This window comes from Peromyscus eremicus, chromosome 12 (assembly GCF_949786415.1).
Source record: "Peromyscus eremicus chromosome 12, PerEre_H2_v1, whole genome shotgun sequence".
Lineage (NCBI taxonomy): Eukaryota > Metazoa > Chordata > Mammalia > Rodentia > Cricetidae > Peromyscus > Peromyscus eremicus.
Window position 1 is genome coordinate 1,909,879 of NC_081428.1, and position 21,508 is coordinate 1,931,386.

General features: G+C 50.2%; 1 protein-coding gene across 1 annotated transcript; it reads left to right on the top strand.

The window, feature by feature from the left end:
- Nucleotides 1-1,250: 1,250 nt before the first annotated feature.
- LOC131922446 (integrin beta-2-like protein) lies at nt 1,251-16,720 on the top strand. Its single transcript, XM_059277232.1, has 15 exons — nt 1,251-1,308; nt 1,718-1,806; nt 2,608-2,788; nt 3,557-3,727; nt 4,590-4,747; nt 5,686-5,841; nt 6,701-6,796; nt 8,764-8,853; nt 9,779-9,919; nt 11,106-11,293; nt 12,060-12,304; nt 12,784-13,000; nt 13,787-13,980; nt 16,225-16,371; nt 16,653-16,720. The coding sequence occupies exons 1-15, from the start codon at nt 1,251-1,253 to the stop codon at nt 16,718-16,720; spliced, it is 2,199 nt and encodes a 732-aa protein (XP_059133215.1).
- Nucleotides 16,721-21,508: the final 4,788 nt, after the last annotated feature.

The window sequence follows — 21,508 nt, forward strand, 5'->3', positions numbered from 1 at the left end:
ACAGGATCTCCACAAAAGGAAAATTGCCAAAGCCCAAAGCAGGAGCTGTGGTAACTAACCTTCACCACTTCCTGAGAATGTACTGTGTTGTGCCATCACCTCCCCAGTGAGAAAGTTGGCTTTGCTACCAATTTCTGGTGGGTTGATGGGTCCTGGGTTTCCTACTGTGGTCACTTAAGAGTTCTGGGTTTTCAGGGTTGTGAGGGACTGCCTGTGATCAGCCTGCAGGATGAGCCTCCCTGGCCGTTCTTAATCACAGTGTTCACATAAGCAAGGAGCAATGTGGGGAGGGGAGGTGGCACCCACCCCCACCCTGTCAGGCTACCCATCATCAGGTCATTGGGACACTGCAGTCTATGGATTAGTCTCACTGCAACCCTGGCCCCCTCCTGGACAGTGTGGGGTGTACCCAGGCCCATATCCATCCTGTTCAAGTTTCCCTATCAAGGGATATGAGGGTTTTGCATGTTATCACCAGTGTTTTGGGTTTTTTTTTTTTTTGGTTGGTTTGTTTGGGTTTTGTGTGGGAAGGGGGGAGTTCAGTCGGTGTCCTTAGAAAGAGAACAAATCTAAGTTAGGAGATACTCACCCAGAGGTGGTGTGATCCACCCAGTAACTAAGTCCCTGGAAACATTGGATCTGAGAGACAACTGACCAGCCCTGAAGCTGTTGACCCTCAGAATCCTTAAGTTACAGGTTGGAGGCTAGGAGCGACCTAGAACAAGCAGTGGCCTACAGCCACACATGCACAGCCTCCAGCACCACAGGCGAAATGTCTCAGCTTGTAGCCCAGGCTCCATGCTTGAAGACTTAGCCATACAAGGTACACAGCATAGAGCACACATATGTATGTGGGTATGAGTTGTGTGCTGCATTTGTGACGTGTGGTGGGTGCTGCGTCTGTGTTGACATATGGCATATGCTGTGTGTGTGTGTGTGTGTGTGTGTGTGTGTGTGTGTGTGTGTCATATGTCTGTATAAGTATGTCCCCTACAGTGGGCACCCTGTCTTCTGTGCTTGGTGCCTCAGCCACATCAACAGGTATGTGCCCCCCACCACCACTTCCTCCTTCCCTGAGCCTGACAAAACTGGTAACTGACTCATGTGGAACCTGAACCTGTCTGATTCTTACACCCTGTGGTAGCAGGGACAAAATCATCTCCACCCTCAGCAGCCCTGCATTTCAGACAATCCAGGAGGGGCTCGGTAGGTGGTCAACCTGGACTATCGAGACCCTCCCTCCACAGGACATGCTGGGCCGGCACCCTCTGCCACTCATCCTAACTGGGCTGCTCTCCCTGGGATCTGGTGAGTTCCATGACGTCACCTCCGATGGGGTGTTCTGGGAAGAGCAGGCACATCCCATGGGCATCACTCAATTCACAGAGTCACATGGGGCTTTAGGTCCTGACCTGACCTCCCCTGAGCCTTTTCCCACCCACCCCATTGACTCTGGAGCAGCCAGGATGGGCAGAACCCACAGTCGGGATGGGCAGAACCCACAGTCGGGATGGGCAGAACCCACAGTTGGGATGGGCAGAACCCACAGTCGGGATGGGCAGAACCCACAGTTGGGATGGGCAGAACCCTCAGTCAGGATGGGCAGAACTTAGTCAGGATGGGCAGAACCTGCAGTCGGGATGGGCAGAACCCTCAGTCAGGATGGGCAGAACCTAGTCGGCACGGGCAGAACCTGCTCACCCAACTGTCTCCTCAGCCCTGTCCCAGTTGTGTACCAAGGACATGGTGAGCACCTGTCAGGACTGCATCCGGTCAGGGCCTGGCTGCGCCTGGTGCCAGAAGCTGGTAAGAACCACATGGCTGACGGGCAGAGTGTGACATCTATTCATTTTCTCTGTCTCTCTGTCTCTGTCTCTCTCTCTGTTTCTCTGTCTCTCTGTCTCTGTCTCTGTCTCTCTCTCTCTCTCTCTCTCTCTCTCTCTCTCTCTCTTCATCTCTATCTCTTCTCTGTCTCTGTCTGTCTCTCCCTCTCTCCTTCCCTCCCCCCATGGATATATGCATTTCTATCCTGTTCAGTGTTCTGTGACTATCATTTGCCCAGTGGTGCTTCAGTGTCCCAGGCCTGCCCACGAGCCCCTCTAAGCTAGGATGCCCTCAGAATGACTTTCCCCATTTGTTTTGGATATATTGAGGGTGGTGTGTGTGTGTGTGTGTGTGTGTGTGTGTGTGTGTGTGTTGCAGGTGTATGTGCCCATGCACACAAGTAGAGTACAAAGAGGACATCACTCTCCATCTATTCCTTTGAGGCAGGATCTCTGTGTACCTGGAACTAGGCACGGAGCCAGAGGTGCTGTGCTAGGGCTACAGGCACATGTGGCATTGATTTGTGTGTACATGCTGGGGATTTGAACTCAAGTCCTCACTGCTGAAGGGAGTAGTTCAAGGGCAGAAAAGGGCCTGCATGACATGGAGCTCTCAAGGAGACCAAGGCTCTCTAGGAGGCTTGGTATTCCTTGGTAGGCTGTCCCAGTCCACAGACATTTCTATGCCAAATTTTAAGGACAAGTGAAGAGGAGATAGGCTGGGGTCTTTGGTCCCTCCTGGTCTGTTGGCTTCCTCCTGACACTAAACTGGCCCTTCCCCCAGAACTTCACAGGCCAAGGAGAGCCAGAGTCCATTCGTTGTGATACTCCAGAGCAACTGTTGCTAAAGGGCTGCACATCTGAGTACCTTGTGGACCCCAAGAGCCTCGCTGAACCCCAGAAGGACAAGGACAGGGACCAGAAGCAGCTGTCTCCACAAAATGTGACACTTTACTTGAGACCAGGTAGGCTTGAGCTTGGCTGGGGTGAACCAGGCACGCAGTGTTTACAGAAGCTCGGCCAGCATCCCCGATGTCACTGTGGGCAGGTAGACTGTGGTTCAGTTTCTTTTCCTGACACTGTGATAAAATGCCTGGCAGAGGCAGCTCAAAGGAGAGAGGTTTGACTGAGTTCAGGGGTCAGTCCATCATGGTGGGGGAGGCAAGGCAGCAGGAGCTTGAAGCAGCTGAGAAACTATTTAAAACAGCCTGCCTAACAGATGTGACCATGACCACAGCAAGTGTCTCTCGGAGCACAGACCCCCAGCATTGCTATGAGGCCTGGCCCCAGGGAGCCAGGGTGGCAAATCAAGCCTTGGGCATGGGCAAAAGGCTTGAGTGGGCTGGCTCCACAGGCTGAGTAACTCACCCGCCAGACATACTGCTCATGGATCTGGAGAATGGAAGTCCAAGATCAGGGTGCTGGGAGGTGCTGGGTTCCCCAGAAGCCACTTCCACAATCAGCTCCGTGTCCCCACAGGACAAGGAAGAGGCAGGAGAGTTTTTGGTGCCCCCCCCCCTTTTAAACAGGGTTTCACTAGGTAGCCCAGACCGGACTCCAACTCACAGAGATCCTCCTGCCTCTGCCTCCCAAGTGCTGAGGTTAAAGGTGTGCCCCACCAGGCATAGCCATCAATCCCTTTTTAAGGACACTAGCCCAGGCAGCAATGATGGAAGAAACGCAGAGGACCGAGGTGAACAGCCCACATGCAGGGCCACTCTTCTCCTTCACAGGTCAAGCGGCAGCATTCAGAGTGAGCGTCCAGTGGACCCAGGACAGCTCTGTTGACCTGTACTTCCTGATGGCCCTCTCTGGCTCCACACAAGGCCATCTTTCCAATGTCCAGACACTGGGCAGTGACCTGCTCCAAGCCCTCAATGAGATCACCAGATCAGGCCATATTGGTGAGGTCCACAGCCACTGCAGGGATCTGGCTCTGCTCTTCCCATAGCCTGGGCAGCCCCTCCCCAACACACCAGAGGCAGAGATCTGACAGCTGCAGAGTCCTCAAGGCATCAGTGTGAGTGGAGTTGGGCCTGCATCTCCTCCAGGGCCCATATCCAGTCCCTGACCAGGAGATTCAGCCCTCCACTTCCTCTTTCCTCTTTCATTCATCTTTTGGTGTGATGCTAATTTCTAAAAATCAAGGAACATCAAGTTATGTTGACTAAGCAGCAAGCATAGCATAAAGGCAGTGATCATGTGAGCTGCAGATCAAAGGTCAGTGCTCCACAAGCACCAACAAGTCCACAGAGCATAAGGCTTGGGTACACGTATGTGTGATGTGTGTACACAGCTCCACATGGCCTGGCTTCTCCAAAATAGTACCCTCTCTTCCCTGAAGAGTGATGCACTCCCTCACACTTGGACATGTGTGTGCACATTCACATACTTGTATGTGTATACATAGCCACCTGCACACCCACAGGCATGTTTAAGACCACATGTGCACACACATTCTCAAACACATATGGTAACATATGCAAACAATTTATTACCACACCTGGACATGCTCACATTCATACAGGAACACACATAGGCATACTGGGCCCAGACATACACACAATTTTGAATGTACACACAGGTACTCCCACAACATACATACTCAGACACCCACATCCACCATCTTGCTTTCTCGCTTGCTTTACTACAAGACAGGGAAACTGGAGGTTGTGTCCAAGTATCTCCCAGGCTTGCCTCCCTACCTTGGACCCAGCCTTCCACCTCCTACCACCCCAGCCCCCTAGCCTCACCTGTTCTCCTCAGGCCTCGGATCCATCAGGAACATGACCTTCCAGCACATCCTGAAGCTGACTGATGACTCCAGCCAGTTTCAGAAGGAGCTGGGGAAGCAACTCGTTTCTGGAAACCTGGATACCTCCAAGGGACAGCTGGATGCTATGATGCAAGTCACCACGTGCCTGGTGAGCCTACAGAGCCCTACCGAGGTCTGCAGACTTCCCCAAGTCTGGAGCCTCATGTGGAACTGCAAGCCGCCTGCACTAGCCATGTTCTCTCAAAGGGCCAAGCCACTGGCCCCTTTGCTGGCTGCCAGCCTGAGGAGAATAGCCCACACTAGACCTCTAGAGAGCCTTAGGAGGTAGGCTGGGAGGGAGAGAGGGAAAAGAGCAAAGGGACCTGGAAGGTACCCACAGATTTCATATTAATCTGTGATGCCACTAACAGTCTTGCAGCCTAGACCATCAAGCGGTCATTGTAATCCGGGCCTCATCCTGCATGTCCTGAGTCAGGGGCCCAGCCTCACTTCCAAGACAAGACAGCAATCCCTGTCCAGAGCTCCTTCCTGTGACTTCTCTCTCACCACACACCAGCCCGCATCGGTCCCAGGCTGTCTCTTTATAATGTCACTGTTGCAGCAGGCTAACTCTGCCCTGGCTCATCTCTGAGCTCTCCAGCCTCCCTGGAGCCCTGGACACACGCCCTAATGGGTGTCAGAATACAGTGTGCTCCAAGCACACACTCCTTTCCAGGGATGATCCAGAAAGACGCAGTCCCCCTGTGGTCCCTTCACTGGCACTTGGGATTTATCTGTCATGATGGCTACCATAGTCGTCTCCTTCTTCGGGAAGGTTTTCAAGAGTCCAGTCCTGGGTCTGGAGGGACAGGCTGTAGAAGTTTCATCTTTTTGGAAGTAAACATGTGTTTCATGTCCCCTCACCTCACACTTCAGGCATCTTAGCAGATGCATCCCAGACTCAATCTCGACTCCCTCTGTTGTCTGGCTGCTCTGAAACCCCAGAACGGGAGGGGCAGTGGCTCCAGGCTGCAGGCTGTCACACCTGAGTCCTGGGGACCCAGCTGAGAAAGCTTGGCGGGTAACTCGAGGCCATTTATTTCTCAGGGAGAAATCGGCTGGCGCAATGGAACACGGTTTCTGGTGCTCGCCACTGACAACGATTTCCACTTTGCTAAAGACAAGAATTCGAGTACCAGACAGAACCTCAGTGATAGTCACTGTCACATGGAAGATGGCGTGTACAAGATCAGGAGAGAGCCGGTGAGCCCCCTTCCTTCCCTGGCATCCTCTGAGGGTCAGCCCTGCGTGACACAAGATAGAAACTCAAACAAGAAAAAAGACAGGATTCTTACAAACCCACCCCCACGTAACATCAAGGTTAGAGTCACACAGGGCCACCTCTCCAGAGCCTTTGATACCTCTTTCCACCTAAGAAACAAATTCAAGAAAAACTCTGAAAGCTGTGAGTGGGAGCGTTAGGTCTTAAATATCAGGCTCAGACAAGAGCACATGGTAGGACAACAAGGCATACTGAAGAGAGTCTCCTCTATTCTGCCAGTCAGTGGGAAGTCACAAAGAATAGAAATGGGCTAGAAGGCTAGAAGGAGCCACTGAGAAGAACTAAGGGGACCCTGGATGCACACCATGAGACCAAGTCCCTAGGGGATGGAGTGGACTTAGAGGAAGGGGGCTTGTAAGCAAGCTGCGGCAGGACTAATGATAAGTTTGAAAAGATGGGAAGAGGATAATGAGCCCCGACCTGAGTCTGAATTTAGCGTGGAAGCTGTGGGTCCCTGATAGAGAGAGGGTCTGTGGGTCAACAGAGTCACAAATGACTGGATATGGGCTAGAAGGAAAGGCTAGAGAGGCTGCCAGGAAGGATTCGAGGGACCCTGGGTCTGCACCAAGAGGCCAAGCAAATTGCAATTTTGGGTGTTTTCTTAACTGTCTTTCAATATCATTCATCTCTGCTGAATTGTTTCACGTATTTGCATACCTTGTTCAGAGAAAGTGCTGCCACGGGACAAGGGCAGCCTGGACTTGAGCTAGCACCATGGTCCTCAGAGTTATGGGTACTTGCTTCGGCTGGGTGGCCTGACAGGATGTCTCTTCTCTCCAGGACTACCAGTCAGTGCTCCAGCTGGCAAGCAAGCTGGCTGAAAACAACATCCATCCCATCTTCATGGTGCCCTCAAGGATGGTGAAAACATATGAGGTAAGAGAGGTGGGTCTTGAGCAAAAGAGGCATTTCAGCTGCAGGGTGAGGAAGCCCAGCATACTCACAGCATCACCAGAGTCCTGCTTCCATTTGCCAGATTGAGGGCCAGAGACCAGAATGAAACACATGTCCAGTGGCCTGAGATGAAGAAGATGATGGCCATAATCTATTTGTCAGTTGACCAGTTCTCCTGGGCCATCAGGGTACCTACAGGAGAACCTCAGAGCTAAGGTCTGCAGTGGGACCACTTAGGACCTCACCTTCCTCCTCTAGGAGGGACAGTGATGAGCACCTGAGAGAGCTGCTCTAGGGACCCCTGAGCTGATCCATCCAATTAATTCAGAAAGCATCTGCCCCTAGGAACAAATTCCCCCCATCTGAGTGTGATAACAGTGTCCCCTGACATTGTCCATCCTCATAGGCACAGACACATGTGTATTCAGGTTGACTGCCCTTGTGTCTGGATTCTCTGAGGCTGTGTGGCCTTGCACAACCTCATGTTGTACAAAGATGCAGGGCGGGGTTGAGTATGAACACGAATCTTGGGGGAGAAAATCCTACAAGGGCTAGGAAGTTGACTTTTGTTGGCTGTGCATTGCTGAATGAGGACTCGGGGTTGGGTCCCATCACAGGTCCTAGGTAAGCCTTGGTTGCCAGGACAACAGGAAAACCACAATTCTTGCTGTTAGGTTTCCAGGCTCCAGAGAAGGGAAACTACCCTGCAGAGACAACAGGAAAAGAAGAGGGGGCAGCCTGTGGAATACCTCCATCATAGCCAGCCACAGAGAACAGTGGCTTGGCTCTGCACAGGTTGCCAGCTAGGGGAAAAAAGAAGAGACCACTCCGTAGTTAGGATGTCACAGTCCCTATGTCCTCATTGGTAACTGGGCTATGACAACCCTCCTCCTCATACAGTTGTTGCAGGTCAGGAGTCATACTCCCACAGACAGCGTGGTGACAAGAGAGGAAGCCACAGATGAGAGAGACTAGAGGCCCACCACTTCCTTTGCCTTGGGAGGTCATAGACCTTCCTAAGTCTCTATTCTTGGGAGGCTGACCAAGGCCACAGGGAGCATATGAGGATGTTACACATAAGACCCTTCTTTGTGCATGCTTCTGGACTTAGGAGAAAGCAACTTCCACAAAATGGACAAGACAGAGCCCAAATTTTCTGGTGGGCTGGTCCCATGGCCAAGACCAACGACTGTGAGTTGCGGAACTCAGAGAAGTCTGGGAGTCTGGCTATAGCAAGCCTTCTGCACTTCACAGAGAGGACTGACTCCCTTCTAGAGAATCACGGGACAATGCTGGAGGGAGAGGTGCCATGACTATCAGTAGGATGTCTCTGGAGAAGGTGGCAACACTCCCATTTCATGACATATGACACAGTCCTTGAATGGCACTAGGGCAATTGTGAGGAGGATGCTGTCCTATCTGCTACCCGGGGGCTCAGGCTGGGCCACTTCTAGGGACATTCTGGGAAGCAGATCAGTCCTGCCAGAGCTGACTGTCACAGGGTTGTGTGACATGGTCACCATGGAAGTTAGATTGTTCAAACTCAGTAATGCTCGGAGCTTACCTCTTCCTGCGATTTTACCACATTCTATTGTCATCTGTGCCCTTATGTGTTATGTGTACGATTTCTGTCCACTGTGGTGATATACTGAAAATACTGTCCTGTGATGAGCCAGGTCCATGTTCCCAAGTCAGTGACATCACCAGCTTGAAACTGAAATGGATTTCCAGGAGCACTTACACCACAGACATGAGAGTACTAAGATCCAGGTGTTGGCACTTGGCAGCATGCCCCTGGTGCTCGTTCTGTGACTCGGTGAAGTGGGGTCTCACTTGAGCATCATCCTAGCCACCTGGAGAGCCTGAGGGACCCTCTGGGTATCACAAGCCCTCATGAGCATGGAGGAGTTGGTGGTACCAAGTGCCAGCTTGATCTTCTCTCCCAACAGAGAATTGCCATGTTCATCCCTAAGTTGACCATTGGGGAACTGTCAGATGACTCCAGCAATGTGGCACAGCTCATCAAGGATACCTACAGTGTGAGTCTCCTGCAGTAGCTGGATAAGTTGGTCTGAACTTCACAGTTAGCAGAGCTCTGACTTTTAGAACCCCGCTGTAGCCTCCTGCAGCCTCTACAGGTACCCCACAGTCTTCTGGACAGACACATAGCACAGGGCAGTTCCTCTTATTGGTGAATGATGGTATGTATGGCTCCCAGATCTCATCTGGCTCTCCCTGAAACATGAGTTCTAAGCTCTACCCAAATGGGGCTCTTCCCTGCCAACCACTGTGGAGAGATAGGAGGGCAGGTGGCCAGAGGAGAGCACATACCGCCTCACAGGCTGGGGAGACCCCAGAAATCACCTCAATAAATTCATACCCTGTATAGACAACCTTGGGAAGGAAGGCCTGTAACAGTGACAGGTACCCTCAAACTCTGACCTAGGCTTCTATGGCCAAACATCCTGGGGTCTGCCAGCACAAGTGTGTGGGGGACCCTATAGCACTCTTCCTTCTCAAGCCTTGTGAACCCAGATGCCCCCCAAGAAGGCTCCTCAGCCAGGCCACTGCCCAGTCATGTCTATCTCTGCCTTTAGAGGGATGCCATCATTGCCCACTCACCAGATGCCTCCTGTCCACCTCTCCCTCCATCTGTGTCTTATCTCTCACATCACTTCAACCGTCTAGGGTTCCTCCTCTGCTAACCCTGGAACACAACAGTGAGGGGACTGTCCTCAAAGGGCTCACAGCTGTGTCTATGCTGGTCCCCTGCCAGTGGCCTGACTCAGAGCAAGCCATGGCCTCGGCCTGCTGATCTCTCCTGACACACTCACTGACCTACCAGTATGTTTGTGTCATCAACTGGTGCACAGCAGGGGCGTGAAAAGTGCAATGGTGCCACAGTTGTGGAGGGCAGGGACAGCTGAACCTGTCGCCCCGAGCACGGCTGCTCTCTACCCACAGAAACTCACCTCCAGCATCTTCTTGGACCATACCACCATCCCCAGCACCCTGAAAGTCACCTACGACTCCTTCTGCAGTAACCGAGCATCAAGTACAGGCAAATCCAGAGGGGACTGTGGCGATGTGCAGATCAACGACACGGTGAGCCTGGGGTTCCCACCTCAGCATCCTAGAGGGCCCGCGGGTATCTCAGTAACTCCATCCCAGGAACATCTAGGAGGAAACAGAGGCTCACATGGGGACAAGCAAGAGGGAAAGCAACTGGTGACCAGCAGCCACCCCTTCTCCCTTTGAACATCACTTAGCAGAGACCAGCGCTGTCTATGTGGTAATGTTAAGGAGCAGGAAGACACCATAAGCACATGCCAGGGAACCCCAGGCCTCTCCTGGAGTAGCCCTGATGCACTGGCCAGCCGTGCGATAACAGCACCCCCTAGAGGCAATTGCTAGGCATGAAGGGAGATACAAACAAGATGGACTGGGTCAGCTTTTCTGACTTCTGTTTCATCTTTTGATGAAAACATCAAGACTCAGGCCACACAGGTGAGCAGAAAAACGAACTGAGTTATTTCCCTAACACATCGGATATAAATTTGTTACCCAAGCATTCATTTTTTTTTTGCTTGTGAACTAACATCACACACACACACACACACACACACACACACACACACACACACACCACCCCACCCCACCCCACACCACCCCACCCCTACACTCACACTGAACAAAATACCATCCCCTCATGCTGGATATCCACATGGGAATTTGACCAATTTTATCCTGATTTTTAGATTGTGTGTTACTCGTTTTCACTGACATTTCTCCTCTATCTTCAAGAACCATGGGTTTAAATTTATTTTAGATGTGGCTTGACTTGGCAAACCAGAACCCTCCTTGTACCACCTATGTGTGCTGTCACAGACTGGGGTCCTGATCTTCACATTCCCTATGACATTTTAGTATCTTAGCACACTAGACTTATGGGCCCGACACAAGGGAAAACTGTCTCCCACAAATTCACTGTAAAATCCCCTACTGTATATATAATGAAAAGCATTACCTCCCTAGTCTGATTCACAGCATGGCTTGGATGCTGGTTAGTGAGGGCTGTGGGTGGAGGTGCAGGTCTGGCCTCCCTACAGCCTGGTCCATAGTCCATCCCAAGATCCAGCTCTTATCCTCATTCCTCTGCTTCAGAGAGAACCCATGCCACCCACTCCCCTGACATCAATCTGGTCCCTACCAGCACCCCTGAGGGGAAATTAGGAGGACTGTGACCCTGGTCACCCATGGCCTCTGTCTAAGCCCCACCCTGCTCCTACAGGTCACCTTCCAGGTTAACGTCACAGCCTCAGAGTGCGTCCAGGAGCAGTCCTTCATTATCCAGGCCCTGGGTTTCCCTGATACAATGACTGTGAAAGTCCTTCCCCAGTGTGAATGCCAGTGCCAGGACCAGAGTCAAGAGAACAGCCTCTGTGGAAGCAAGGGTGCCATGGAGTGTGGCATCTGCAGGTGAGGCAGGTACACGCAGCCCTTGGCAGGCCAATCCATGGGAAAGGTGTCTGTAGGTGAGGTGGACCCAGGAAATCCACAGCAAACCAGCCTTTCCCACTCACAGGACAAGTGTCTGCAGGTGAGGTGGGAATGGCCAGCCTGGGGCATACCAGCCTGTGGGAAGGGTATCTACGGGTAAGGTAGTCATTATCCTACTAGATAGCTTCTAGACTGTGTGGTATGAGAGGAGATGGTGGGGAACCTGGGGTTCATACCCCCAAAACCCTCGCTGTCACTCCCCAACCAGGTTACCCCTCAGAAATTCTGACTTCACTCTCTTTTCTCTGGCCATGAAGCATCTAAGGCAGAGAACTGACTGACAGGAAACTCCCCTCACTAGAAGACAGAGATCCAGTAGCAGGCAAGGACTGGGGACAGGACGGGTCAAAGGTCAGCCCTCAGGTCTGGTCCATCAGTTACCTGAGACCTAGGGATATTCAGAAGCCACAACTAGTTACCATTTGCCCCACATGGGTGATCTGCATGATACCACAGTGCCCTGTCAGAGGGACTGTTGGTGGGCAGCTTACTCAGGGCAGCCTCTGGAGGGATCTCAGTGCCTCCCCCATGTTCCGTTCACGGTGTGTGCTCAGACCATTGAGAGAAGAGCAGAGGTGGTGTGCCATACTTTACAGGTGTTTGGATGTGCACCAGACCCAAAGCGGCTGAAGGGGTGCCCATCCCAGGGAAGAGCCTGAGCACAGCTCTTCCTACCCTGCCCCAGGTGCGACTCCAACTACACCGGGAAAAACTGTGAGTGCCAGACACATGGCCAGAGCAGCCAGGAACTGGAAAGAAGCTGCCGTAAGTACAACGGCTCCACAGTGTGCTCCGGACTGGGAGACTGCATCTGTGGGCACTGTGTGTGCCACGCCAGTGACCTCCCAAACAAGGTGATCTATGGACGATACTGCGAGTGTGACAACTATAACTGTGAGAGACACGATGGCCAAGTCTGCGGTGGTCCACGTGAGTGACAAGGGACACTGGAGGCGGGGACAGATTTTCTTGTCAATCTTCCACCAGGAGACATTGAGTGGAACACTGAGATAGAGGGACAGATGATTGCTAGTCTTGCTGGCACAGCAGCAGCAAACCTGGGCAGGCCTTCCATGTCTGTGAGGGTCAGGCATTGTCCTAGCAGGTCAACAGAGGTAACAGTCCTGACCCAAGAGCTCTTCAGACACAGGGGGAGGCCCGCTCTGGCTGAAAGGGGGCTGCATGGCTGGAGGGGTGGGGGGCCTCCCCGGTCCCTGTGTCTTTGCCCAGCTGTCCTTCCCTGGTGGTGTGGGGCTGTGTGAGGAGGTACAGGTACACGTGAGCAGCAGAGGAGCCTGTAAGTACAGTCCTCCCTGCAAGGCAGTATCAGGCAAGGGCCCAGGGCGATGGTTCCTAGTTCCTACCCACCTTCAGGAAGGAGAGTTGTAGTGACCTCAGCTGTTTTCCAGAGAGGGGCTCCTGCTTCTGCGGCCAGTGCAGTTGCAAGGAGGGCTTTGAGGGCCCAGCCTGCCAGTGCCGGAGGTCCACCGAGGGCTGTCTGAATACACGGCTGGTGGAGTGCAGTGGCCACGGCCAATGCCACTGCAACAGGTGTAAATGTAACCCGGGCTACCTTCCGCCACTGTGTGAGCATCTTTACCATATCCCGCGCTGCAGCCAGCACATGTGAGTGTCCCCAACCACCCACACTGGCCTCACTGCTAGTCTACCTGAGAGTCCCCAGGGATGCCACTGCACCAGAGTTCTCAGCGAGACCCAACAGACCCAGCAGGAGGCCTCATTTTGAGGGGAGTCTCTACCTCCCTTGGGCCCTTGGATTCAGTTTCCACTGGCTCTGCCCTTCATCTCCTCCCAGGATCACAGTCTGCTTTCACCCTCACTTACACCACTGTGCTGACCTCTAAGCGTGCCTAGGATTCTCACTATAGGACCAGCTTGTATGTGGATATCCTCACATATTACATGCTGTGAACCTTGACAATCCCATGTACCCCGAGACACCTGCTCATCCTTGCATATCTGTACACCTTAATCATCAGGGCACCCAAACATGTACAGTCTACACTCACACACTATAAACCTTGCACACCTGTATGCACTGATCCACCAGTGCACCTTAACACACCAGTATACATTCACACAATGTGCACCCTGACACACACACACAGCCTTACACACCAATACACCCTTATTCATTGGTGCATCCTCTCACACCAGTATGCACTCACACACCTTTCACTCTAACACACCCATGTAGCGTGACACCCGTGAAGTCTCGCACACCTGTGCATCCTGACACACTCATGCGTCTTTACATAGTGCTGCACCCCAACACACCTGTGTGTCCTCAAACACTTGTGCACCTTGCCCATCCATGTGCCATATGTCTCATGCCCTTGGACCCCCCTGCTCACCCCATTCCATCAAACTCATTCCCCAACTTCTCCTCAGCTCTTGTGCCGAATGCTTAAAACTCAGCGATGGACTAAGATGCATCAGTGAGTGTGGGAGTCTGATGAGTTCAGACACATTCTTTAAGGGCAAGAACTGCAGTGAACAGGACTCAGAGGGCTGCTGGATAACCTACACTCTGCGTTGGCGAGACTGGAGAAAACTCTATTCCATCTACATAGATGTGAGCCGAGGTAAGGCTGGACGGTGCCCAGATCTGGTGCAGGTAGGACATAGTGGCAAGAACTCTAGCCACAGGTCCCTCTGCAGAAAGCAGGAGGGCTGCAGAGAGAAGGGTCTCTCTCCTCTGGGCAAGGATACTCAGTAGCAAAAAGGGAACTATCCAGGATACCTGGGCAGGTAAGTAGTGCAGGGAAGCTGGCATCCATACCCTTACCTGGCCCTGCACCAAGAGATCGATGACCAATAGGTCCTCTGGTACTAGCTCCAGTACGTGTTGAGCATGGAACCACTGAAGCACCATACCACACAGTGGGAGCATCTCCCATTTGATGGGAGGGCCCCATGGGCTGGCACCCATTAGCTGTTTCAGGATACCTATGGTGAGTCTCAGAAGCGTGGGGTTGCTGCTGCCCCACAAGCACTGTTTGCCCCCATTCAGCTCAAGTCCTTGACAGTAATGCCTGTGAACTGAAGATTCTGACCTGGTCTTCGTGGGGTTCACAGTATGGTCCTATCAGACAATGTCCAGCACAGTAAGAGGCTGCAACTGCAGTTAAAATGATACAAAGGCCTTGTGGTGAGGGGCCCTTGTGGTGAGATCATTGGGACGAGGAGACATGGCAGGTCTGTGGTCATGATAGTCATCAGCCCTTGGGGCACCACACATATTCCATAGATTCAGGTTTGTTCCTGAGCATGGCAGGAATCTATTAGAGGTTCCCAGAAGAGTGCTGGGCAGTAGTGGTGCACACCTTTAATCCCAGCACTCTGGAGGCAGAAGCAAGTGGATCTCTGTGAGTTTGAGGCCAGCCTGGTCTACAAAGTGAGTTCCAGGACAGCCAGAGCTATACAGAGAAACCCTATCTCCAAAAACCAAAAAAAAAAAAAAAAAAAAAAAAAAAAAAAAAAAAAAAAAAAAAAGTTCCCAGAAGAAAAGTGGCAGCACCCACTTTGTCTTCTTTTTTTTTTTTTAAATCTCAGCTGGCAACCAAGTGGATAGTGTCCTATCAGTGACCACACAGAACTGTTGAGGGACATATTGGACACAGTCCTGTAAGAGGACAGGGTGAACATGGTCCTGTCTTGAGCTGCTGAGGACAGACATGGTCCTATCACACATTGTCGTCTGGTCAGGACTAACAGACTAGAGGTGGACAGCTGAGCTGGGTTGAGTCAGGAAGGAGTATGGACAGATGCTACCCTTGGGTGAAGATGGTAGAAGAGAAATAGAGGACTAAGTGGAAGTTTAAAGGTCCAGGGTTCCCCAGCAGGTGGCATGGGAAGTTGGGGGTTAGAGCAGTTGGGAGAAGTGATAAGTGACAATGACCAAAGACGTTGAAGATGGTGGATTTATTTGGGCAAAAGGCACAACATCCTTACAGGTCTTAGGCAAGAAACTCCAGAATTCTAGTTCCACATCCCATTCATGCTTGGAGGACTGAAGGGACAAAGTCAGTGAGACCACTTGGATAACCATGAGAAATGCCAGCCAGCAGTACACTGGGACTCTTACAGGACAGAGACCTGGAGCCCACTGTTCCCCAACCCTTCTCAAGTTGGAAACCCACCAGAGTAGGAGGGTCACAGACTCAGTGCGAGGTACCTGAAGCTGAGGACCTGTCCTCAGGCTATGAGCATGGACCTCCCCAGGGGTCCCCATTCCCACTGTGCAGTGAGATGGCTTAGGATCCCTCAGGCATGCCCATAACCTTCTTCTCTGTGAATAAGAAGCCAGGCCCAGTGGCCCTTAAGTATCATTTGGGACCACAGGGACTGGCCTTGCTTCTGATGGAGCTGAGCCTATGTTGTCTTGTCTGCCCATGTTGAGGGGCAGACAGCAAGTCTCTGGAGTGGGGATCGTCTGGGAGAGACAGTGACACACAGAGGCTTGTAGGTAGAGACTTCTTGTAGCCCACTAGGTTTCCTAGGGGCTGTACCCAGCAGGACTACATAAGAGATTGTTTGGACCACAGGCCTGGGTACCAGGTGTTTGTGAGGGTCTAACCAGCAAGGGGGGGGGGGGGTCTTTTGTTCCACTCCTTAGCATTGCTATAAATAGACCTTTGGAATATAGTTCTGGGCTGGTGGATAAGGATCCAGGCCCATCTATCATGTGTTTTCTCTCTGTTTCTCTCCTGTCTGTTTCTAACTAAGTCTCTTATCCCTCATTCCGCAAGAGTTCCTGGGGTACATAACGGTGGGGCCGGGTCCTCCACAGGGACTCACATGATTTACGGCTCATGCTTTCTCCTTAGTGTGTCCTACCACCACTGCACTGAGCGTGGCAGTGGGTGTCCTGGGGGCTGCTGTCCTCCTGCTGATCGTCTGGATAATCTTCCTGAAGGAAACCCAGAAGATCAAGCTTTCCAAAAAGGATGGGGCCCAAGGCACACTAGAACCGAGTAAGTGACTAGGCTGTGTGCCCCTGCACCCTGCTGTCCTCTGTGACTTCACACACTCTAGGTCATGGCTGTTTCTGAAGGTCAGCAAACACCCCATGCCCGCAGCTCGGCTGAGTGGGCACACTATAAAAGCTATGCCACAAAGACTGAATTCATGGGAGGATTCTACTTTTGTCTTGGTCCTCAAAGTGACATTTATAAACTGACCCAGGGGGCCCTCCAAGAGAGCCCCAGAAGCCCTCCCCACACTAACAAGATCATGTTTGGTTTCTCCCCAGAAGAGGCTCATTTTCAAGAACAGCACCATGGGGAGTCACCATGGTGGCATCAGGAGAGACAGGGTACCTGAAGAAGATAAGGTATCAGGACCAACCAGACGGGACCCACCAACCACACCTCCTCCACACTATAACCAACCATCGTATGGCTTACACTCCCCAGAATCACCAGCACAAAAGCTGGTTCTGTTTCTTTCCACGGTGACCTAGCTGCCAGATCTTCAGTGGACTTCTCTCCAGGGAGAGCCTCCTCTCTGGTCCATGTAGTCATTCATAATGCTTTCAGAAAAAAAAATAATCCTAAGTCTAAGGAGGTCAGACACATGTTTTCTGTGTGAAAAGTAAGAAACCAGTTCAATTAAATGTAGGGCTTATTTACATGTTAAACATCTCTTTGGGGGTGTTATTCCTGTGTATGTACATGTCGGGGGTGACATTAGGTGTCTTCTTCAATTGCCCTCTGCCTAATTTTTTGAGACAAATTCTTTTCATTGAACCTATGAGTTCTAGGGACACCCCCCCCCATCCCTATAACTGGTATTACAGACACAAACTGCTTGTACCCAACTTTTATGCAGTTTCTAGGGGTACAGGTCACTATGGGCAGGAAGGTCATGATAACCACAGCATGAGGCAGCTGGTCACATTGTGTCTGCCATCAGGGAGCAAAGAGAAGTGAACATTGGTGTTCTCTCCTCCATTTTTATTCAGTCCTAGACGCCAGCCTACAGGATGGTGCTGCCCATGTCTGGGGTGGGTCTTCCTACCTCAGTTAGATCTCTTTGGAAATGACCTTCAGAGTATCTCCTAGGTGATTTGAAATCTAGTCAAGTTGGCAATCAAGGTTAATCAACACAGGCCATAGCCAGGCCCTCGGCAACCCTTGTCTTCAGATTGCCGTGGACCTCAGGCTCCTCAGCATCCATCAGTCCATGAGTTGACTTCTTTTCTTTCTTTTTTTCTTTTTTTGTTTTTGTTTGTTTGTTTGTTTTGTTTTGTTTTGTTTTGAGACAGGGTTTCTCTATATAGCCCTGGCTGTCCTGAAACTTGCTCTGCAGACCAAGATAACCTCAAACTCAGAGAGCTGCCTGCCTCTGCCTCCTGAGCACTGGGATTAAAGGCGTGTGCCACCATGCCTGACTGAGTTGACTTCTTAAATAGAGAAGAAGAAAGAAAGAGAGAGGGAAGGGGAGATGAGAGAAAGAGAGGAGAAATAGAGAACATACCTGTTGGTCTTGTTTCTCTGGATAACCCATGCAAATATGGGTAATAGAAGTCACATCATCTGGCCTGATGGTATGTGATATTTTAATTCACCTTTCATTACCAGGTATGGTTTGGATGTGAACTTGTCCCCACAGGCTCACATGTTTGAATACTTGGTCCTCAGCTGGTGATGTAGTTTGGGAAGGTTGATCTTTAAAAAATGGTTTTTATTGCCAGAAGTGGATCTTTTGTCATGGGAGTGGGGTCTGGAGGGTCTATAGTTAGGGTCCGCTTCTTGTTCACTCTCTGCTTCCTGACTGAGGATACAGTGTGGCCAGCTGCCTCCTATTCCCATGCTCATGTCTTCTCAACCATGATAGAATGTATCACCCAGATGTGTAAGCCAACATAAGATCTTTCTTCCTTAAATTGTTTCTGGTCAGATATTCTGAGAAAAATAACTCATGTGTTATCATAACAAAATACTTGATGCAGGTTGCTTTATAATGAAGCAGGCATATTTAGCTGATAGTATCATGGGAGGCTGGAAGCCAGGCAGTATACTCAGGCTCTAGTGAGCCCCGGCCTCAACTACATCTGATGGGTATTTCTCTGTCTGTGTGGGCTTTCTCCCTCTTCTTATAGAGTGACCACAGGGATCATGGAGGCTTCAATCTAGTGACTTCATCTAATCTAACAACTTTCCAAAAACCCCAGTGTTAGCCCACCATACTGAAATTAAGTTTCTACCCTCTTGCTACCATTAACATATGATTTGGAAGTGTTAAGCCCCTGCGGGGGTTTTGGAGAACAAACCACATCTGCACACCCATTTCCACTGTCTGTTCAAGCCACCTCTGCACACCCATTTCCACTGTCTGTTCAAGCACCAGTGGCTGGCTTTTACCTTCAGTGTTTTGCTTCCATTGTTCCATAATAGGTAATGAGAGGTCAGAGCACTCGGGGGAGAGTCTGGCCTTGCAAGCACTCCCTCAGAAGGTTCTCAGGGATCATCATCTATGAGCTGAGGAAGATTTGATGCAAGAGTAGGCACTTTCATGACATTTCATGACATTTCCTCTATTCTGGTTCACCTGCTCCCTAGTAGACCACTTGTCTACTGTTTGGGACCACCCTTTGCCCAATGTTGGATTTTCCTTTTCTCTTCTTTTCATGTCTTTCTTCTCAATTGTCTCCAGAACCCTTCCCTTCCATAATGATCCAGTGTAGAACCAGTACCCAAAAAGTATTTCTCCATTCTTCTCTGGATTCTTTATTGCACACATTATCTCTCTTTACTCATTAATTAAACACTACAGAGAACCCAGTGACAAATCCTTCTAGACCACCAACAACATGTGTTCTTCCTAATAAATGTCCTTAGTCTACTCTTGCCCACAGTTTCCTCTTGGAGTCAGCCTTGGCATCCTGGGATACCCAACCTCAAATGCCTGTCTTACCATAATCTCTCCCTAGATGTAAGCAATTCCTAAAGAGAGAATTTTCCAAAGAACTTAGTACCCTGTAGAAACAATGCCAAACCCTCCACCCTCCCATCTTAGTCAGTGTTCTATTACTGTGAAGAAACACCATGACCGCACAACTTTCATAAAAGAAAACACTTAATTGCGGCTTGTTTACAATTTCAAATATTTAAGTCATTATTGTTATGGCAGGAAGCATGGTGGCATGCAGGCGGACATTTGTCTGGAGAAGTAGCTGAAAGTCTATGTGCAGATCCACAGGCAGTAGGAAGAGAGAGTGCTGGGTCTGGCTTGGGCCACTGAAACCACAAAGCCCACCCCAATGACATGCTTCCTCCAACAAGGCCACACATCTCCTAATCCATCTAAGTAGCGCCACTCCCTAATGACTAAGCATTCAACTATACGGCCCTACAGGGGCCATTCTTATTCGAACCATCACACCTCCCCAGAGCACTCAGTCTCATTACCCCACTCACAACAGTGCTACTTGGTAAGGATGCTAAGAGCCTCCTTCTTAAAACACTCACTTGAACATTTGCACAGTTGACTCTCCATTATTCAGTGTCTTGCCTCTAATCTGTTCTGCATTTTAGACTTTTAGAGGACATAAATTCCAGATTTATTTCAAGATCCTATTCAGACAGATGTCACTGTGTTTATTTGAGTGATAAAATGAAATGTGGGGAGTCTGCAGGGCTATTCTAAACCATGGCCGACTCTAGCTCATGCTCTCCCTTCAAATTAGGAGTTCCAGGAAAGAGAATGAAACTTCACATTTTTCAGGTCTCTGTTGTACCTGCTCCTGTGCATCCTGAAGAGGTAAACGGGTTTGAAGAACACCCCACCCTTTTTGATTCTGAGTGCCACTGGGGCACCTACAGCAGGAACACTTACTGGCCCTGAGCACTATGTTGATAACTCACATAGCGCCCTCATGTCAGCTTTCCTGCCTCACCTCCCCTACCCTGAGCTCTTACTTCCTGGAACCACCTTCTCTGATGGAGAAGAAACTCACACCGTTATCACCATCAACTTTGCTACCGCTGGGTCACGTCATCAGGACACTGGATGATGAGGTAACTAACTTCAAGTGACAATTCTGGATCACTAATAAATTTCATTAATATCTTTACAAGTCCCAGCCTGCACACAGGCTAACTATAGCTGGTATTTGAAAAGTCTATAGTCCACAGACTGGAGAAGCTGCAGGTTAAGCTGGCCCCTAAATGCAAGTTCAGAGATGTGACTATAAACTACAGGCAAGCCTAAAACACCAACAAAACCAAAACTTGGAAATTCTATACAGACAGGAATGGTCTTTATGTTCCAAAGGAATCTCTGACAAATAGAGCTTATTGGCAACCTTGAAGCTTCCACGGAAGGTCACTGAACAATGGTGCTAAAGCATTTTGGCTTTTATCAGGGTGACGCTTCTGAGGTTCCAGAGAGGCTGCACCCCAGTGTAAGTAAAGAGTCTATATCAAAGATCCAATCACCTGGTTGTGGGCACCTATGGGTGGTCTTTCCTGAGCACAGTGCACTCAGGATGCCATACACAATGTCACAGGCAGGGCGGCTTAAGGAGCATTTTGTAGAGGATGCTATTCCTCTCTCCTCAGCTATTAATTTTTAAATTTTATATAAACTTCACTTACAGTATTTTCAGACTCACACAACAGAAACATATTTTATTGCTGCTCCACTCCGCTTTCTAAAATAGCACAGATCATCTCACCAGCAGGCACTTATGTTACATGTCTCGTAAGACACATATTAAATACTTTGAAAATATTTATAGGAGTTGGGCATGAATTTCTGTAACTTTTGGAAGTATTTTTGGATTGGGTAGGGGTTCATTTGTTTTTTCTTTAATCTTTTCTATTTTGTGTTTCCTGACACGTGACAGGAGCAAGGGAAGAGTAATCAGAACCATTGATAGATTAACAGATACAAATTCATGATCTTGAGTTATTGGATGGATGCCCATGTTAGGATGTGGCATATAGCTTCATAAGTATTTAAATGATAGAGAAGAGATGAATCCCCTAGGTTCACAGATGACAGAAGAGTGAATTTATAAAGAAAATACACAGCAAAGTTTGTATAAATATCTGTGGAAAAAGCCGTCATCTAGACAAATAGGAGAGTAGCACCCCTAGACCTACA